The sequence below is a fragment of the Aquarana catesbeiana genome, linkage group LG04, assembly GCF_042186555.1.
Source record: "Aquarana catesbeiana isolate 2022-GZ linkage group LG04, ASM4218655v1, whole genome shotgun sequence".
In the NCBI taxonomy this organism is placed as follows: Eukaryota; Metazoa; Chordata; class Amphibia; order Anura; family Ranidae; genus Aquarana; species Aquarana catesbeiana.
Genome location: NC_133327.1, coordinates 386,828,707 through 386,848,701, shown reverse-complemented (window position 1 = coordinate 386,848,701; position 19,995 = coordinate 386,828,707). Strand labels below are relative to the sequence as shown.

The 19,995-nt window shown below is 39.5% G+C and overlaps 1 protein-coding gene across 1 annotated transcript in view; it reads left to right on the top strand.

Annotated features, from left to right (window-relative positions):
* The window catches only part of MAN1A1 (mannosidase alpha class 1A member 1), a 332,653-nt gene that overhangs the window by 68,437 nt on the left and 244,221 nt on the right, over positions 1–19,995 (top strand). The window contains exon 2 of the mRNA XM_073627169.1: positions 3,063–3,159. Within this exon, the coding sequence (XP_073483270.1) occupies positions 3,063–3,159 (97 nt within the window). The remainder of the gene's footprint in view (positions 1–3,062; positions 3,160–19,995) is intronic.

The following is a 19,995-nucleotide window of genomic DNA, read 5'->3' as shown; positions in this document are numbered from 1 at the left end:
GTTCAGTTCTTAACAATATTATCATGCTGGTATAGTGGATTCTGTAATGTGACAGATATTGCTCGTGTGTGTTTCTCCTAAGTTGGTTTCAGGAGTTTTTCTTCACTTTTTTTTTTTTTTTTTCTCATTTTTGCTGTGTTGAAGAAGACCTATGTGCAAACTCAATAATAAGGTAATGATACAACTTGGATGTAACTGTTAGTTTGTAACTTTCTTTTTGCTGCGTATTCAATGATCATTTAAATCCTTTTAAGACTTCAGTGGTATGGATTTTAGGTGAAGTGAAAACTTGCATTACACTATGGCTAGCTGCCTGGTTCTTTATACCTCAAGGGAGACACCTACAGGAAATATAGGAAAAGTCCTTGTGCAGCATTTATACAGTTTTTTTAATGAATACTCCTTTTCTTTTCTTTTTTTTTTAAATCAGAATTCTTTGAATTTTTCCACTAAAAACTAGAAAAACAGATTTGCAACAAAATAAAACAAATCCTTTTTATTTTTTTTATTTTTTTTTTTTTATTTTCTGCCTCTAAACACCTGTTAAGGTCCATGTGCATGGACACACAGGCAAACATGGAGGGGCACTTGGAGGCCGACACAAAAAAAGGTAAAATGCCTCCTAAAGACTTTTGAAATTGCAATTTGTTTTTTGGTTTTTCTTTTCATAGTACAAATCTATAACAGTTTATGTAAACAATTAACATACTATTAAAAAAAAAAAGTTCATGGGGGGGGGGGGGGAATAGAGCGAGCGATTTATAGATATAAAACCTACAGGGTCAAATTGGACATTGATATGACTGATGTTGAACTGGTAGTATCAAAGTGACCAATGTATACATACAAATAATTTTGGGAATTCACAAACAGGCCTGGTTTAAAACAAGTGTTTTTGAAGTCAAGCATGAATGACTGCAGTTTCCTTTTTTCCTTTTCCCTAAATATGTTGCTCAAAACCTGGTTATGGTAATCACATGCGAGTAAGATGTTGGGTTATTAACCACTTCAATGCAGGGCATTTTCACCCCCTTCCTGCCCAGGCCAGTTTTCAGTGCTGTAACTTTTGTAATTTTGAATGGCAATTGCGCGGTCATGCAACACTGTACCCAAATTAAACTTTTATCATTTTTTTTTCTCCACAAATAGAGCTTTCTTTTGGTGGTATTTTGATCACCTCTGCGGTTTTTATTCCTTGCGCTATAAACAAGAGTGACAAGTTTGAAAAAAAATAAACACTTTTTTTTTTACTTTTTGCTATAATAAATATCCCAATTTTTTTTTTCCCCAGTTTAGGCCGATATGTATTCTTCTACATATTTTTGGTAAAAAAAAAAAAAATCTCAATAAGCGTATATTGATTGGTTTGAGCAAAAGTTATAGCTTCTACAAAATAGGGGATAGATTAATGGCATTTTGTATTATTATTATTATTATTTTTTTTTTTTTTTTCCTACTAGTAAGGCGGCGATCTGCGAATTATTTTTTTAATTGTATATATATTTTTTTAAATTATGACTGACATTGCGGCGGACATATCGGACACTTTTGACACTAATTTGGGACCATTCACATTTATACAGTGACCAGTGCTATAAAAATGCACTGATTACTGTATAAATGTCAGTGGCAGGGAAGGGGTTAACGCTAGGGGGTGATCAAGGGGTTAACTGTTACCTAGGGAGCGATTCTAACTGTAGGGGGAGGGGACTCGCAAGGGCAGGAGACCGATTGGTGTTCCTCTGTACTGGGAACACACCATTGGTCTCCTCTCACCTGACAGGAGGTGGGTCTGTGTGTTTACACATGCAGATCCACGGCCCTGTTCTGTTATCAGGCAGTCGCGGGTGCCCGGCAGACATCGGCTCCCGAGTGACTTGGCGCGCGCCCCCTAGATGGCCAGGAAGCCGAGGACGTCATATGACGCCCACCCAGGATGGGAGAGCCCTCCTGCGGATGTCATTTGACTATGGGCGGGGAAGGAAGTGGTTAAAGTGGTTGTGAAGCCTCAAGGTTTTTCACCTTAATGCATTCTATGCACTAAGGTGAAACGCCTTCTGTGCTGTAGCTCCCCCCGATCATTCTTTTCCCTACCTGAGACTGATCTGATCCAGCGATGAGTGCAGCGGCTCCAGCCACTGTCTCTCATGTCATTGGACAGATTGATGTCAATCAAATCCAGTGACACCGGGCAGGGCTGAGTCCCACTGTCTGTGTCAGTGAACACAGCAGCAGGACTCAGAAAGGAGCCTGCATAGGTGCCCCCAGGTAAAACTGCTTTCCGTAGGGGTACCCCAGATGAAGACTATCGGGGCTGCTCTGTGCAAAATTATTGCACAGAGCAGGTAAGTATAGGCATGTTTTGGCTTTTATAAAAAAAAAAAAAAAAAAAAAAAAAAAGGGGGTGGGGGGTTTACAAATCCTTTAAGGTTTTTCACCTGAATGCATTCTATGCACAAATTAAATTCACAAATTTTAGTCATAATTTGTAAAATTTTTCTTTTGGAATGGATAACCTTAAATCAAATATGTATATATTTTTTTCCATGCTTATGGTGTACAACATATGAATAATTTGTGCTATTTATTGGTTGCTGCTCTCATAATGTGCTGTGTCTTTAAATTACAAACCAATGAAATGTATAGAGTGCTACCTAAATGAAAATATCTCTACAATTATCCAGCCCGAGTTGCGCAGTGGTTTATGGCTTTTTGCACACTTTATGGCAAGCTTCTCTGTGAATACTGAGCGCTGTAGTGCAAAGTTCTACTGGTTTTGTTACATTCCTTATATAATGGTTGTTCTGATGGTAATCTTCCTTGTACTGTGAAGACACAACAGGATGTTAGAAGAAATCTCGACAAACACTGGTTTTAACAGTTCCCTACTCCAAAACAAAGTTTTTTGCTTTCCATACACTTTAAAATCTCTGTGCTTCACTTTTAAATGAGACCTTTTAATAGATGTTTTCGTAGTTATCCATTTTAAAGCACTTGCTGTCAGATTCTAATTTGCCTTTTTCTCTGTGATTTGATCTTCCGTTCCTTTTTTTTCCCTACAGATGATGAAGTTTGCCTGGGATAATTATAAGCGATATGCCTGGGGATTAAATGAACTGAAACCTGTACTAAAACAAGGGCATTCAAGTAATTTATTTGGTAAGTAACATTTAATTCATCTAGGCAGCTCAAAAGTGCTAGAATGACAATGATACAGTTTGCTCAAGGTGAGATCCACATAAACACAAAAAGATAAAAATAACTGGCATTTCAAGGCACTGGGGGGAATTGATTAAAGCTTCAGCTGAAAGATATCCTATTCCTTAGATTTTGGTCTAAAAACATTAAGGTATAGTCTGAGCAAAGTGAGCATTTTTGTAAAACAAACACTGAGGATATTTTAACCGCTTGCAGTTTTGCTGCTACAGGGTGGCAGCTGTGCGTAGTATCACGTGAATATATACAGTTGTGCTCATAAGTTTACGTACCCTGGCAGGATTTATGATATCTTGGCCATTTTTCAGCGAATATGAATGATAACACAAACATTTTTCACTCATGGTTAGTGTTTGGCTGAAGCCATTTATTATCAATCAACTATGTTTACTCTCTTTAAATCATAACGGCAACAGAAACTACCCAAATGACCCTGATCAAAAGTTTACATACCCTGGTGATTTTGGCCTGATAACATGCACACAAGTTGACACAAAGGGGTTTGAATGGCTATTAAAGGTAACCATCCTCACCTATGATCTGTTTGCTTGTAATTAGTGTGTGTGTATAAAAGGTCAATGAGTTTCTGGACTCCTGACAGTCCCTCATCTTTCATCCAGTGCTGTACTGACGTTTCTGGATTCTGAGTCATGGGGAAAGCAAAAGAATTGTCAAAGGATCTGCGGGAAAAGGTAGTTGAACTGTATAAAACAGGAAAGGGATATGAAAAGATATCCAAGGAATTGAGAATGCCAATCAGCAGTGTTCAAACTCTAATCAAGAAGTGGAGAATGAGGGGTTCTGTTGAAACCAAACCAAGGTCAGGTAGACCAACTAAAATTTCAGCCACAACTGCCAGGAAAATTGTTCGGGATGGAAAGAAAAACCCACAAATAACTTCAGGTGAAATACAGGACTCTCTGAAAATGTGGTGTGGCTGTTTCAAGATGCACAATAATGAGACACTTGAAGAAAGATGGGCTGCATGGTTGAATCGCCAGAAGAAAGCCATTACTACACAAATGCCACAAAGTATCCCTCTTGCAATATGCCAAAAAGCACAGAGACAAGCCTCAAACCTTCTGGCACAAAGTCATTTGGAGTGATGAGACCAAAATTCATCTTTTTGGCCACAACGCTACATTTGGAGAGGAGTCAAAAAGGCCTATAATGAAGGGTACACCATTCCTACTGTGAAACACGGAGGTGGATCACTGATGTTTTGGGGATGTGTAAGCTACAAATGTTCAGGAAATTTGGTCAAAATTGATGGCAAGATGAATGCAGTATGTGATCAAAAAATACTGGAGGAACATTTGCATTCATCAGCCAGGAAGCCGCGCATGGGATGTACTTGGACATTCCAACATGACAATGATCCAAAACACAAGGCCAAGTTGACCTGTCATTGGCTACAGCAGAATAAAGTGAAGGTTCTGGAGTGGCCATCTCAGTCTCCTGACCTCAATATCATTGAGCCACTCTGGGGAGATCTCAAACGTGCAGTTCATGCAAGACAGCCCAAGAATTTACAGGACCTGGGAGGCTTTTTGCCAAGAGGAATAAGCAGCTTTACCATCTGAGAAGATAAAGAGCCTTATCCACAAATACCACAAAAGCCTTCAAGCTGTCATTGATGTTAAAGGGGGCAATACACGGTATGAAGAACTGGGGTATGTAAACTTTTGATCAGGGTCATTTGGCTAGTTTCTGTTGTCATTATGATTTAAATAGAGTAAACACAGTTGATTGATAATAAATGGCTTCGGCCAAACACTAACCATGAGTGAAAGAAAAGTTTGTGTTGGCCATTTTTCAGAATTCAAAATGAAAAAATATGAAAAAGAAATCATAAATTCTGCCAGGGTATGTAAACTTATGAGCACAACTGTACGTGATGCTGCACTTCCGCCTTCAGGAGGGGAGGGCTCTCGGCAGACCGCTTCTGCTGTGATTATTCACAGCAGAAGCTGATCTGCGGATGCCAGGCACTGGATGTCTGCCGGCACCTGCCGATCGTCGGGCAGAGACTCGGTAAGGAGCTCTTCCTATGTAAACAAGGCTCCATTCTGACAGCGGGGAAGGAATGTACCTGCAAGGAACTAACATCTCTTCTAGTAAAAGCAGCACAGATAGTAAACACAAACACTGGCTAGGCACATAGTTAACCCTTTGATTGCACTAAATGTTTAACCCTTTCCCAGCCAGTGTCAGTACAATGACAGTGCATATTTTTAGCATTGATCACTGCATTAGTGTCATTGTTTCCCGCAAAGTGTCAGTTTTAGTGTCAGATTGTCCGTCGCAATATTGATCGCTGCCATTATTAGTATAAATATCCCATAGTTTGGTTTACGCAAACCTTATAGCATCTACAATCAGTATACACTTATTGGGATTTTTTTTAACAAAAACATGTAGCAGAATACATGTTGGCCTAAATTTATGAAGGGTTTTTTTTTTTTTTTGGTTATAGCACAAAAAATAAAAACCGCAGCGGTGATCAAATACCACCAAAGAAAAGCTCTATTTGTGGGGAAAAAAGACATCTGTTTTATTTGGGTACAGTGTTGCATGACTGCGCATTTGTCAAAGTAAGTCAGTGCCGTATCGCGAAAAGTGGCCTGGTCATGAAAGCGGTAAATTTTCCAGAGGTCAAGGGGTTAGTTTATTTTGAAATAAAGCAACAAAAATACTTTGCGGAAAAAAAAATATTTTTCTTACAGTCACTTCCCAGTTCAGAGTACAATGCAGGCTATTTACAGTAGCAGTTGTAGGCACTGCCTTTCAGTAACAACTTCACTTCTTATTTTTAAGCCGGCCATAGACGGTTTGAATCTCAGCCAGTTCACCAGGGGCAGGCGACATTCGAACCATGTATGGGCAGGCTAATTGTACTTAAGTCGATCCATCAATCGTCTGGTACAATCAGCATGTTGGATTTTTAAGATGCGATTATTGCCAGTGGGTAGCCTCTAGCAATGTTCACTGTGTTCTATCGGCAGGGACAGCTTTCTGCCATGACTGTGTTGATGGGGGAATTGTGCGATTTTTCATGGGTTGCAGAAAAGAAAATTGTATTATGTATGTGTATGGCCTGCCTTAAACTGCTGGCTTTCCTGAGAGACAAATTGCAGATTACAGTCCAAGTCAATTGGTCCAACTCTCCCTGCAAGTGATCGGTAGTGGAGGAGCCAGCCCACACTGGGCATAGCTGTGTAATACTGTACTAAGTCTTGCCATATCAATTCATTGACCAGTGTCTCCCCACAGACTTTAATTTCAGTTCATTTTTTTATTCTTCATAAAAAGCAGCAGCACCCGACCCGGAAGCTAGTGGAGAGAACGCCGTAGTGCCGGCGTCTACTGCAGTAATTTCCAGCTGCTAGAGGGATCTCACAGGTATGGTATATGTATAGTTTTGTTGGTCCAAGCAGGACCAATGTAACTATGTAAAAATATTCATACCTGGAATTTTTCTTTAAGACATGTTATTGTGTCTTTAAAATTTAGCAGTAGCAATTGGTAATTTTGAGTTGGGTAACAATTGTATGCAAACTTTGACATGACTATTTATTTTTAACACAAACCTTCAGAAATTGTGAGTTTAAAATTTTGTTTTACAAGTGTGCATGAATGCACTATGGGGTTGATGTACAAAAGGTTAGAATAGGCTGTTCACTTTGTAAGGGAATTTTCACTTTGCTTGGTGAATGTGGTAAAAATTCACTTTTAGAAAGGATACCCAATCACATGCAAAAAAGAAAAATGTGATTCTTGTTTTACATGTGATTTTGAAGTCAGCAGCGCTTTACCCCAATCCTAGGATTTTCTATTACCTGGTTGCTTCAACTCTGCAGGTTACACAGCCCATAGGATTTCTATTCAGTATGTGATCATGCTCCTATATTTGCACAAGGGCAGAGACCACTCGTTTCTTAGCCTAATAGCCAAGATCAAGTGTAGTATCTGTTATCAGTTTTCTAGAACACAGCACAGTCATCTCTTCTACTGGGGTGAAGGGGTGCTGGTTAGTAATTCCTGATGTATTTAGGTTGGTGTGGAGGAATCCTTTTCCTCCTTGGTTGGTTCTGTCCTAGTTTTATCAGGCTTGCCCCTGGACTCTCCCTAAGTTGCACCATTTGTGATCAGTTGGCACACAGTTATTACATCTTTGTTTCTGCGTACCACACACTGTTATAAAAAAATGATTGTGACTGTGGGTCACTAAGTGTTAATTTTGGGTGATGTCGATATTTGTTTTTTTCTTTGATAATGACTTTCATACACTTGTGGTTTGTGTTAACCCTGGTTCACACTGGAGCGTTTTGACATGCAATTTGACATGTCAAATCGGCAATTGCTGTCAATGGCACCATCCTAATTGGTGCGATGCCGCATCTGCGGCACTGCACCGATTTCAAAAAGTTGTTTCTGTGCTACTTTTGCGATTTCGAGCTGCGGTTTACATTGACATCTGTGCAGAAACCTGCACAGACGTCTCTGAAATCGCGGCCCAAATCGGGACCGACATGCGGGAGTAAAATGGTGTGAGTTCAGCAGAAACTCGCACGGCTTCATTCCCACAGCTCAGTGTGAACATGGGCTCAAGGTCATTTTTGCTTTCCTTTGGTTTATGAATGTAACACATAGAAGTTTTTCTTTTCTCTTTAGCACCACACTTTATTGGTATTGTAATTTGTATACCTTTTTTATATCTAGGTATGTGAAGGCTGCTTATATTTTTGTAGTTCATTACCTGAACACAGATTTCATATCCATAAATATGAAAAATGGTTAATGTAAAAAGTAACACTGACTTGCAAGGATGCACACTTGCACAGTTCTTAACTTGCACATTCAGAAAGGTTTTTGCTTTTTAAGTGGTTGTAAACCCCAAAAAGATCAAAATTAAAATGAATGGTCCACCTTATTCAGCAAAGCAGCAGAAGTCATCTGTCCCCGGTCTGGCCAGAAACGGAGAAGGTGCTTGGTGTCAACTCTGTACTGTGTGAGAAATGTATGCGCTTCCTTTTGTAGACTTAGAAATGGTTAAACCTATCATTTTTTATGTATCCCGTAATGAATGAGACTGGTGCTGAGTAGCTCAGCGGGATTACCGTGTTATGCTGTTACAGCAAGCAGCGTGCATCCTTGTAGTTTGATTTTCCTTTCTTTTGATTATAGGCAGTTGGTCATCAATATGATCATTGTGTAATGAAGGTTTAAAGGAAAAGAGAAAGCTGATGTAGATTTACTGCATATGTCATATTTTGCAAAAAAAAAAAAAAAAATTGAAGTGGGTGGAGTAGGTTGACTGTTGCTTTATATTCTTCAACATGCAGAGATTGACCATTAGGCCTCTTTCAAATGGCCGTTCAGCTGAATATACTGGATTCAAGCACAGTAATCTGCAGGCTCTTGCTGGCTGAAATGACAGGTGAACGCATATAGCTGTACTCGCTCAGTCTGTATAGCAGGGGTAGGCAACCTTTGATAGGGGAGATCTACCTGAACAACGTGAAAGATTACTGAGGTTCGGCACACTTTTTTTTTTTCCCCCCTGAAATTAACTAGCAAGGCCTAACTAAATAGTAAGGAAAATTGAGAAAAAAATATAATAAAGCAAATCACACTGTAAAAATATAATATAAACTTGCACTACCTTAGAAGTGGACAGAGTCAGTCAGTAGAGCAGTGGATGTGCCCCGATTTTCAAGACATTTGAAAATTTGCTATAAAGGTGGTCGCAGGATTTCTTTTGAACCAGGACATTCTCTTTTTTTTTTTTTTCTGGCTCTTAAACATCCTGAGGAGATTGTGCTCCACTACTCACAACCACGACCTCTTTGTCAATCTGACACCTTGTTTATGTTGCATGAATGTTCTTGGAAGGGACAGGCTGCCTCTAGATCCACAATTGCTAGGTGGATTAGGCAGGTCATTATTCAGAAGCATGACCTGCAAGGTAGGATTCTTCCCTTTCCTGTGAAAGCCTACTCTATCAGACCTGTTGACACTTTGTGGGTTTTTCCACATCAGACCTCAGCGAACCAGGTGGATGACCAGGCCTTAGCAAACCTTGGCCTGGATCAGAAAATCCTACAGGCAGTCCAGTAGGGGCATTATCAGTTGTTCCTCGATAGTTGTTACTGTTGGGTCTGTGAGCCATTTTGTGCTGTTGCCTGCCCCTCAAGGGATTGCTTTTAGACATCCCAGTAGACTGAGAATTCCTCTGTCTTGTGATGTATGATTAAGAGAGCCCATTTTTTGGAGTACCACAGAACACTTGTCCCTTCCCTCTGGTTTAACTTTGACATTGCTTGCTGACAAAACTAAGGTAATGCTGGGTGTGGGAAGAGTTATGCTGGGCAGTGTCCAATCTACTGGAGTTGGAGCATAACCAAATAGTCTAATGCCCCATACACACGGTTGGACTTTGTTCGGACATTCCGACAACAAAATCCTAGGATTTTTTCCGACAACAAAATCCTAGGATTTTTTCCGACGGATGTTGGCTCAAACTTGTCTTGCATACACACGGTCACACAAAGTTGTCGGAAAATCCGATCGTTCTAAACGCGGTGACGTAAAACACGTACGTCGGGACTATAAACGGGGCAGTGGCCAATAGCTTTCATCTCTTTATTTATTCTGAGCATGCGTGGCACTTTGTCCGTCGGATTTGTGTACACACGATCGGAATTTCCGACAACGGATTTTGTTGTCAGAAAATTTTATATCCTGCTCTCAAACTGTGTTTGTTGGAAAATCCGATGGAAAATGTGTGATGGAGCCTACACACGGTCAGAATTTCCGACAACAAGGTCCTATCACACATTTTCCATCGGAAAATCCGACCGTGTGTACGGGGCATTAGAATTAACTCACCTGTGATGTGTTCCAAAAAATGAATTTTACAGTTGAGTCAATAATTCTGTTTTCTTGTACTTTCTGACCAAGTGCTCCTAGGATATTTCAATGTAGCTGTGCGAGAGCCGATAACAAAATTTAGTCACATCTACTGAAGATCAGTACAAACAGGGCTACACAATAGACTTGTGCAACAATTTTATATCTGATACTACATCCACTTTAAGCTATCCATTTACATTTTGTACTTGAAAAGTTTCTGATACAGGATTTGTGATTTATCATTAAGACTTGCAGTATAAGGCCTGCAAGAAATTAACAGCCTAATTTATTAAAGGTTAAAAACAGGATTGTGTAATCTATTGGTAAATTGCAAAGCTGGCTTACTCCCCGCCGTCTCTTTGCATAGTATAATACATTCATCATTCAGTTTTCTGGAATGCTACATTACTTGGGCACTTGGTGACTAGCACATTTCACTGACATAACAGGAAGTGATCGCTGTTTGCAGATGTCTCTTCATGTTTACTGTTCCTCTGCCCTGAGGATTTCTACTAGAGACACCGCTTCTTATATTTTTTAAAGGAGTATACTTTAGCTTGAGCAGTGTGACATATTTCTGAGGAACGTTGCAATCTGTATGAATTTCCTCTTTATATCTTGTACTGGCAGATGAACATTAAGCTATCTCTGCAGTCTGTTTTGTGTTTGCACATTGTCTATTCATAATTTTTTTAAATTTTTCTTTTTAGTATTTTCCACATAGCTTACCATTGTCCTTGTTTTGGTAAGATGGTTCCCCTTTAATTTGAATTCCTTTGTCTTTTCTCCAGGTATTACCTTTTTTTTTTGTTTTTTTTTATGGACTGTATTTAGATTTTGTAAATGCATTTTTTTTTTTTTTTTGTTCAGGAACTACATAACTCTGTATGTACTGAGTCCACAGCAGTAACGTCCTCAAGTGGAATATTGAATTAAAAACAGGGGTGAACAGTGGTGCTAGATGTGGTGACAACATGAAATTATATAGCAACTGGAATATAGGTATACATAAAATTGTGTGTGTGTGTAAGCACACATAATATTAAAACATTTGTTAAAACATAAAGTCCAAAAATGATCCGAGATCTTGTATGATTAGCACCTGGAAGCAGCTCCCTTAGAATGAAGTGATGAGCTCTGTGTAGAAATGGGAACAAATGGGTGCCAGACTGAGTGCAGTATATATTAAATTAGAATGATGAAGACTCTTTCTAACAAACATAAACTGGACCTGTGTTTTGCGCCCCCCCCCCCCCCCCCCTTCTTGCATCTGTATCTTTTCATCCTCACTGATCCATTCAGCTGTGGTGAGCAGGAACAATCAGCCCTGTGTAAAGCTTGCCATAGATTTTTTTTTTTTTTGTATTTTTTAGTTCTCCCAGTGGGCTGAGCAACAAAACCCGACAGATTCCTCCATCCACACAAACGCTCGACTTCTGTCAAACAGACTTCCACTCCGATCTAAATTCTGCTGGTCCCTGCTGTACTGGTGGAATTGTGATCCATCTATGGCCACCTTAAAGTGGAAGAAAAGCCACTACCTAAGACTGTTCCCTCCCCCCCTCCTCCTATCTATCCTGCCTAACATGTATAAAAACAGATCTGTATACTTGCCTATCTGTAATCTGCTTCAGTTTGGTCACATGGTCCTGCAGCTCTGGCACCCTTTTGTCAGTAAGTGGGAGCTGCGGTAGATAGTGATCACCTATGGGTGACGTTAGAGCTTCTGGAGTTCAGATCCATTGTGTTCCCTTAAGCAAAGCTGCCGGATCGCATGACTGGACCTGAGCAGTTAAATAGGTAAATTTACAGGTTTGGCAGGTTAGGTAGGAGGAGGGGAGAGGGAACATTTTTAAGAACAGATCTACTTGGGGTTTTCTTTTTTTATTTCTATTCATTTTCGGCTGTGCATTTCTTACAGTTGGCCTAAGGCATTATCCACACCTATGGGATGGTGCAAGGCCAGATATGTCAGTGTGTCACATGCTTCTCTATTCTTTTGAGTACCTGATATTTTTTTGCTCCCAGTGGATAAATGAAGCAATGTGGGTAGGGGAAATGAATGCATACTGCATGGACAAAACACAGGTTTACTTTACTGGCAATGCAGGAACTGTGCTAAAGTGACCTACCCTCCTATAATTTACAGCCAAGAAAGCTGCCTTATTAGTCTGTTTAAGCTGCAGCTGCCATGTGATCAGCTATGACACCAGCCATTTAATGGTCTGACGGTTTGGCTGAGAGCCAACATAAGCACTAGTAACTAGTTATTCACAGTAAGCCTAGAATGTAATTGGTTTGGGAAACTGTTAAATTGATGGGATTAGTTTCCATTACATTGTACTTTAAAGTGGTTGTAAACCCTCACATATACCCAGTGAAGTGACTGGCCTCAGGTGATACAGAGAGATGAGGCACATCCGCCTACATAAGTTGTACCTGTAACATTTTTCTCTTGCTGTTGGGAACACCTGTCAGAAGTCATTCATGCTGGTAGCAGAGGAACAAAGCAGCAAACCAAAATGACAGTGCTCTCTATATATGCTTTGCTCATATTTCATGTTGGAGGTTTACAACCACTTAAAACTGAACTAAACACCTCAATTTAAGTTTCTCAAAATAGTTCTATTCAAGGCATGCCGTTAATGATGACTGTCACAGCTAAATGTTCTCTCAACTGAACTGTCACGCTATCAAATGGCTGGTGTCATAACTGATCACATGTGCAGCACCATGGCAGCTGCAGATCAAAGGCTAAGATGGCAGCTTCCTTGTCTGTAAACTATATAGGAGGGTTTAGTTCCTCTTTAAACAGAACTTTACCCGTAAGGCCCCTTTCACACCATCGGCCCGCAAAGATCTGCCTGTCTGTTTTTCAGGCAGATCCGAGTGGGCCACCCATTGACTTGTATGGGCAGGCAGATATCGGCAAAGATGTGTCCGTTAACACCCGCCTGCCATCCGATCCGGCAAGATCTGCTGAAAACAGACGGATGGCGATGCCTTCACCATCCATCGGATTGGATGAAAATGGATATGCTGTCCGATTTTTCTCTGACAGGTCCCTCCTTACTCAGTGAGCAGGTACGGACCTGTCCTCCACCTGCTCAGCAGGGATCAACGGAGCGATCTCCTGCTGAGCTAGCGGAGCGGATCCGCCCCATATGACGGGGGGCCTTACAGTTTGGTAACAATGTTCCTTAAAAGAAAAACATACATTCCACAATAATAAAATCCTCAAAAGGCTTATCGTGCCTCTTTAAAAAAATACCTTTGTTGTGTATGCTTTCCAAAATGAGGTAATTTTGTAGGCGTTTCTACAGTCCTGGCACTCCAGGGCCTCCTTTAGATAAAAACTTGGATGCATAGCTTATGCACTTTGAAAGCCTGAAGGATCCCTCTATGTGAATAGGCTGTAAACAAAAAGTCCTGTGGTTTCCCTAAACTTGGGAGGAGTAGAAGAATGTGTTGTAAGTATGCCTAAGCTGTACTTACCTGTACCTAAGAATGGAACTAAACTCAAAGTGAAAGATTTATCACTTGTCTTGACTTCCACTTGAAAAGGAGCAGTGCACTTCCTGGTATGCCAGTGTGCCTAGGTGCTCCTGTACAAACAACCTCTGAAGATCCGAAGTGAGATTTCACTACTGTGCTGCTCACTGTTCTACTTACTACCAAGATGACTGCCTCAGAGTGTGTGTGTGTGTGTGTATGTGTTTGTTTTGTTTTTTCTCCCCCCCCCCCCCCCCCCCCCCAACACTTCAGGGGAATTTAGTGTTTAATCTTTACCAGTTGTGAACTAGACATGCAAGTTGTCTGTTCCAACAACAGCTTTTTTGGATCTTAAAGCGGAGCTTCACTGCCTATTTTTACTATGCTATGCAGTTAGCATTAGTAAATAGGAAAGTATATCTCATTTACTTGTTAAACTTCTTTTTCTTTTTTTTTTTTTTTTTTTTTTTACATTTCTTCAATTACGTCCTGGTTTCCAGCCTAGACAAATGATGCAATACATCCCAGGAGTCCTCAGAAAGGGAGGAGGGGTTTTCTCAGCTAAGCAAACCCTCCTGCCTACATGCCTGAGCTAAGGGCAGATGGATTCCAGGAAGTAAATGCTACATGAGTCATCTGCCTTTTCAAGTTGGCCACAGCTAAAATGCTAGGTGGGTGTTTTTCAAAGTAATTTCTCAGCAAAGTAATGCATGGAGACATGGATGGGTGAGTTTGCTTTGAATATTACAAAATGGATTAAATGGCATTTTTGGTTTGTGGTGCTCAGATGTAGTCTGGTTCTGCTTTAAGGCTTGGCTGGTACATTGTATGTTAAAGTGGTTGTAAATGCAGACCCCCCCCCCCCCCCCAAAAAAAAAACAAAAACCTGCAAGACAGGCATAATGAGCTAGTATACATCGCGTACTAGCTCTTAATGAAATACTCACCTTAGATCAAAGCCCCCACAGCAGTCCCCTTACACTGCTCTGGCCGGCGACATCGCTCCCGAAGTTATTTCCGGGTACCGCGGGCTCCGGGGCTGTGATTGGCTGGAGCAGCGATAATGGTACCCCCTGCGCATACGTGCGGGAGCCACTGGTAAGGAAACGTCAGCTGAAGCAATGGCACGAATAAGCCATTGCTTCAGTGCGCCGATGATGTCGGCACATGCTGATACAGGGGCTATCTCCTAAACTGTGCAGGTTTAGGAGATATCCATGGTAGCTGCAGGTAAGACTTATGATAGGCTTACTTGTAGTAAAAAGTGGATTGTAGGGTTTACAACCACTTTAATGCACAAAAAAATGTCCCCTAATTGCAGATTGCAAGCTATTCTGAACAGTAGAAGCTGTCTGTAGAGTCCTATGTAAAAATCTGCTCCAAAGAAAACAACCAGAAATGTAACCACTTAAGGACTGGAAGATTTTCCCCCTTAATGACCAGGCCATTTTTTGTGATACAGCACTGCATTGCTTTAACTGACAATTGCGTGGTCATGCGATGCTGTACCCAAAAAATAATTGATGTCCTTTTTTTCCCAAAAATAGCTTCCTTTTTGGTGGTACTTGATCACCTCTGCTGTTTATAACAATATCTTTTTGTTATAATAAATATCCAAAAAAAAGTACAATAAAAAAAAGCCTTCATCAGTTTAGGCCAATATGTATTCTTTCACATATTTTTGGTTAAAAAAATCTCTAAGTGTATATTGGTTGCTTTGTGCAAAAGTTATATCATCTACAAAATTAGGGAATATATTTGTGGTATTTTTATTTATTAATTTTTTTTTTTAATTCTTTACTAGTAATGGCGGTGATCAGTTTTAGCTGGACATTGAAGCTGACAAATTGGACACTTTTTGGAACCATTGACATTTATACAGCGATCAGGGCTAAAAATAGCCACTGATTGCCATATATTTTTTTTATTTCCACTTTCCATGAAAATTTTCTGAGAGACGTATCAACTTTGGAGATCAAATTTGTCCCCTCTCATTTTTCACATCATTGTGGATTTATTCAAGATTATCTTTATTAATTTTCCAAACAAATATTTAATTTATTTTAATTACAAAAAGTTAAAAATATATAACTACCACAATTCCTCTATCCCTTCCTTGTCACTCAATCAGTTATCCCCGACTTCCCCGACTGCTAGCTCAATACCTACTCCTTCCTTCATCTTGTCTGAGTATATATCTGAGGTTTTATATATTTTCCATCCCTCCCAGAGACTATTACACTTGTTATCTCTTCTCTCCCTGTTTCTCAGCAAATCCATTTTACAGTAATAGTCTATTTTTTCGTACCACTCTCTTATATCTGGTTTTCCACTTTTTAACCAATATTTTGGGATCAGACCCTTTGCGGCATTCAGGAGTTTTGGGACCATTGATCTCATGTATTGTTTCTTTGGTATTTTTAGATCGTGAAACAAGCAGGTCCATATATTTTGTTCCATTCTCTCACCAGTTATCTCCCCTATATTTTTTACTATTTCTTGCCAGTAATCCATTATTATTGGACACTCCCACCATATATGTGTCATCGTTGCTCTTTGACCGCATTTTCTCCAACACAAGGGTGTTTTCTCTTGTTGATATCTGTGGGTTCTTACTGGTGTCAGGTACCACCTTGCTAACAGCTTATAGTTCATTTCAATGGTCTTCATATCCCAGGCATTATTGTATCCCATTTCTATCATCCTTTTCACTTTCTGATCTTCAAATTTTAAATTCATTTCTCTCTCCCATTGTTTGATGTACTCTGGTCTTTCTTGTCCATCTAAGTCAGCCAATATTCCATAGATTCTTGATATTCCATTTTTCAGTGGCGTTTGGGTGAAACGGAGTTTTTCCAAGGGGCTTAATTTCTCTTCTTCTTTAAGTGGATGTGGTATTGTATTTACTAGATGTCTTAATTGGCAATAATTCCATTCGCTCATCTTCCACCCATTAATTTCTTCTAATTCTAGTCGTGTTTTAATCCTACCTTTTTATGGTGATATCTTTCAGTTGTGGATTTCTTATTTCTCGTCCTACAAATATTTCCTTCCCTGGAGTAAAAAAATTTGTTCCTATGAGTGCTAATGGTGAATTGTATCTCCATTTAGTCTTCGTGTGTACTATATCCCAGATTTTGAAAACTTTTTTAGTTATTTTGTGAGTTTCCGAATCCATTATTCTGAACTTTCGTGGTATCCATATGTTTTTGTGCAATGTGGTTTTACTTATTGTGTTTTCCATCTCCACCCACTTTTTTTCACTATTTCCATTTGTCCACTCAATCATTCATGACAAGACTATTGCTTTATTTCTTATGTCTGGAGTTGCTAATCCTCCGTGCTCCCTTTTCCTTGTGATTTGTGCAAATTTAATTCTCGGCTTTTTATTATGCCAAATGTATTTTAACAATATTGTTTTAATTATTTTGAAAAAACTCTGTGGAATCCTTACTGGCAACATCTGAAATTTGTAAATTATTTTTGAAAGTACCATCATTTTAAACATATTTATTCTTCCGATTCATGATATTGGTTGTATACTTAATTTTTTTGTTTCTTCCTTGACCTCATTGATGGGATATAATTTGCCGGGAAGATTTTTTCAACCTTTGAGGTTAATTTAATTCCAAGGTATTTTAGTTCTTCTTTTACCCATGTGAATGGAAATTCTTTTTGGAGGGACAGAACTTCCCTTTTCCCTAGTCCAATATTTAATATCTCTGTTTTTATCGGGTTTATTTTGAAATTTGACAGTTCCCCATATTTTATTTCTTTCAGTATATTTGGCAGAGTCACTCTTGGGTTAGTTACAAACATCAGGATGTCATCCGCGTATGCCGCAATTTTGTGCTCTTTTTCTCCAACTCTCACCCCTCTCACATCCTGATTGTTTCGAAGCATCGCCAGGAATGGTTCCAATGCCAATATAGTAGTGGGGAAAGAGGACAACCTTGCCGTGTTCCGTTCTGCATCGCGATCAAAGGTGAAAGTCTGCCATTAACCTTTACCATTGCTGTTGGACCGTTATATAGATTTGTTACCCACTTCATCATTTTTGGTCCTAGTCCCAAATGCCGCAACGTGTCCATCATGAATCCCCAGTCTACCCTGTCAAATGCTTTCTCTGCATCTATTGACAGGAATAGAGCTGGGGATTCACTTTGTTTACTCCTGTGTAACATCAATATTGTTTTTAAGCTATTGTTCCTTCCTTCTCTCCCCGGTACAAATCCAGTCTGATCGGGATTTATCCAGAGTGGATTTGATTATTTTTAGTCTAGTAGCTAACATTTTAGCATAGAGTTTTGTGTCCACGTTCAACAGAGCAATAGGTCTGTAGCTTGAACAATTAGTTCTATCTTTCCCTTCTTTGGATAATATTGTAATGTGGGCTAATAGCGATTCTCGTCGTATTTCTTCTTCGTCTCCTATATTGTTCAGATATTCTTGTAACTTAGGGATCAGTTGTTCTTGAAATTTTTTTATAATATTTGACCGTGAACCCGTCTGGTCCTGGGCTTTTTCCTGCAGGAGTTTCTTTTAATGCCTGTTTTATCTCCTCTTGCGTTTATTTTTTTTTTCCAGCTCTTTAATTGCTCAAGTTTTATTTTTGGTAAATTTGCTTTTTTTAAGTAGTCTTGTATCTTCTTTTTTCTTATATCTTCTTCAAGATGTATTTCCTGTTTTTTTTATCACGTATAGAGAGCTGAAGTATTTTTGAAATGCTAATGCAATATCCGTTGTCTTGTTTACCACTTCTCCTTTCTCATTTTTGATCTTCTCAATGTAATTTAAAGACTTCTTTTTTTTTAATCCTATTTGCAAGGTATTTTTCTGGCTTGTTATCCCATTTAAATCTCTCCTGTAGTACTCTATTATATTCCCTCCTCTCTTCTTGTTCCATCCATTCCTTTAATTGATCTCTTTTTTTGAATTAGGATCCGGTATATTTCTTTGTTTGATTGCTTTTTATGCCTTTGCTCCAGATCATATATTTCCTTTATAATTTTCAGCGTATTTTTTCTTCTTTCCTTCTTTTTTCCTGCACCAATAGATATTAATTTACCCCTGATGACTGCCTTATGTGCCTCCCAAATTGTTGCATTTGATAATTCTGGGGTATCATTCTCCTTAAAATATCTTTTGATCTCTTCTATTATAATTTTTTCCATCTCCCTGTCTTCAATTATATCTTCATTTATTCTCCATGTACCTTTCTCGAAGGATTCTCCTTGCAATTTAATTTTCAGCATTACTGGACTATGATCCGAGGCTGTTATTATTCCTATTTTTGTTTCTGTTATTTCTTCCAAGCTTCTGTGTTCGACCATGATGTAATCCAGCCTGGAGTATGTTCCATGCGCAGTTGAATAAAAGGTGTAATCTTTTGTACTTGGGTGTTGTATTTGCCAAGAATCAACTAATTGGTATTCATATAATTTTCCTTTTAATTTCCTTAATTGTCTTACTTCTTTGTCTATTGCTATGGAGGTACTGTCTAATCTATGGTCCATGATGAAATTGAAGTCTCCAGCCAGTATTAATTTACCTTGTTTAAATTCCATTAAAACTTTTAATATTTCTATCAGATATTTTTTGGGGTTTGTATTGGGACAGTATACACTGGCAAGTGTGTATTTTACCCCCTGTATGGAACCTATAAGAAAGAGGAAGCGTCCTTCTGGGTCCACTTTTCTTCGTTCTAATAGAAAACGTATATTTTTCCCTATTCCAATAGCCACTCCTTTAGCCCTTCTTATTGGTGAATCTCCGTAGTACCATGTTGGAATATTTCTTGAATATATTTTAGTATTTGAGTTTTGAGTGATATGCGTCTCCTGTAAGAATATTATTTCAGCCTTGCTTTTATCTAGTTCTCGAAGTATTATATTTCTCTTCCCTGGGGAGTTTAATCCTCGGACATTATAAGACAACATTTTTATACTATTCGTATTTTCCATTCCTTTTTAATCCCTGCGCGTCCTCCCCCCGCCGGTCCGAACAAAGGACTGGGAGGGGGGACCCCCCCGAGCCGACGCGCAAGGGATCCCTAACTTTTGTTCCAAGGTACTTGAGGACTATATCGACTTATGCAAACCCCTCCCTCTCCCCCATCCCCTCCCATCCCCTTCCCCCTCTCTCCCCTCCCCCCCCCCTCTCCCCTCCCCATCCTCTTCCCCTTCCCCCCCCCTCCCTGATGAAGGTAATTTGACCCTGTGGTCTCTAGCGCAGAGAGCACTTTTGTTTTGTGGAGCTCAACCTTGCCCCCTCTACTCTTCTAAGTCTGAGGTGGAAATCTATAAGATGCACTGAGCCCCTCTCTCCTATACTAAGAAAGAGTGGCCCTCTGACCACACCGTAAGTCCTGGC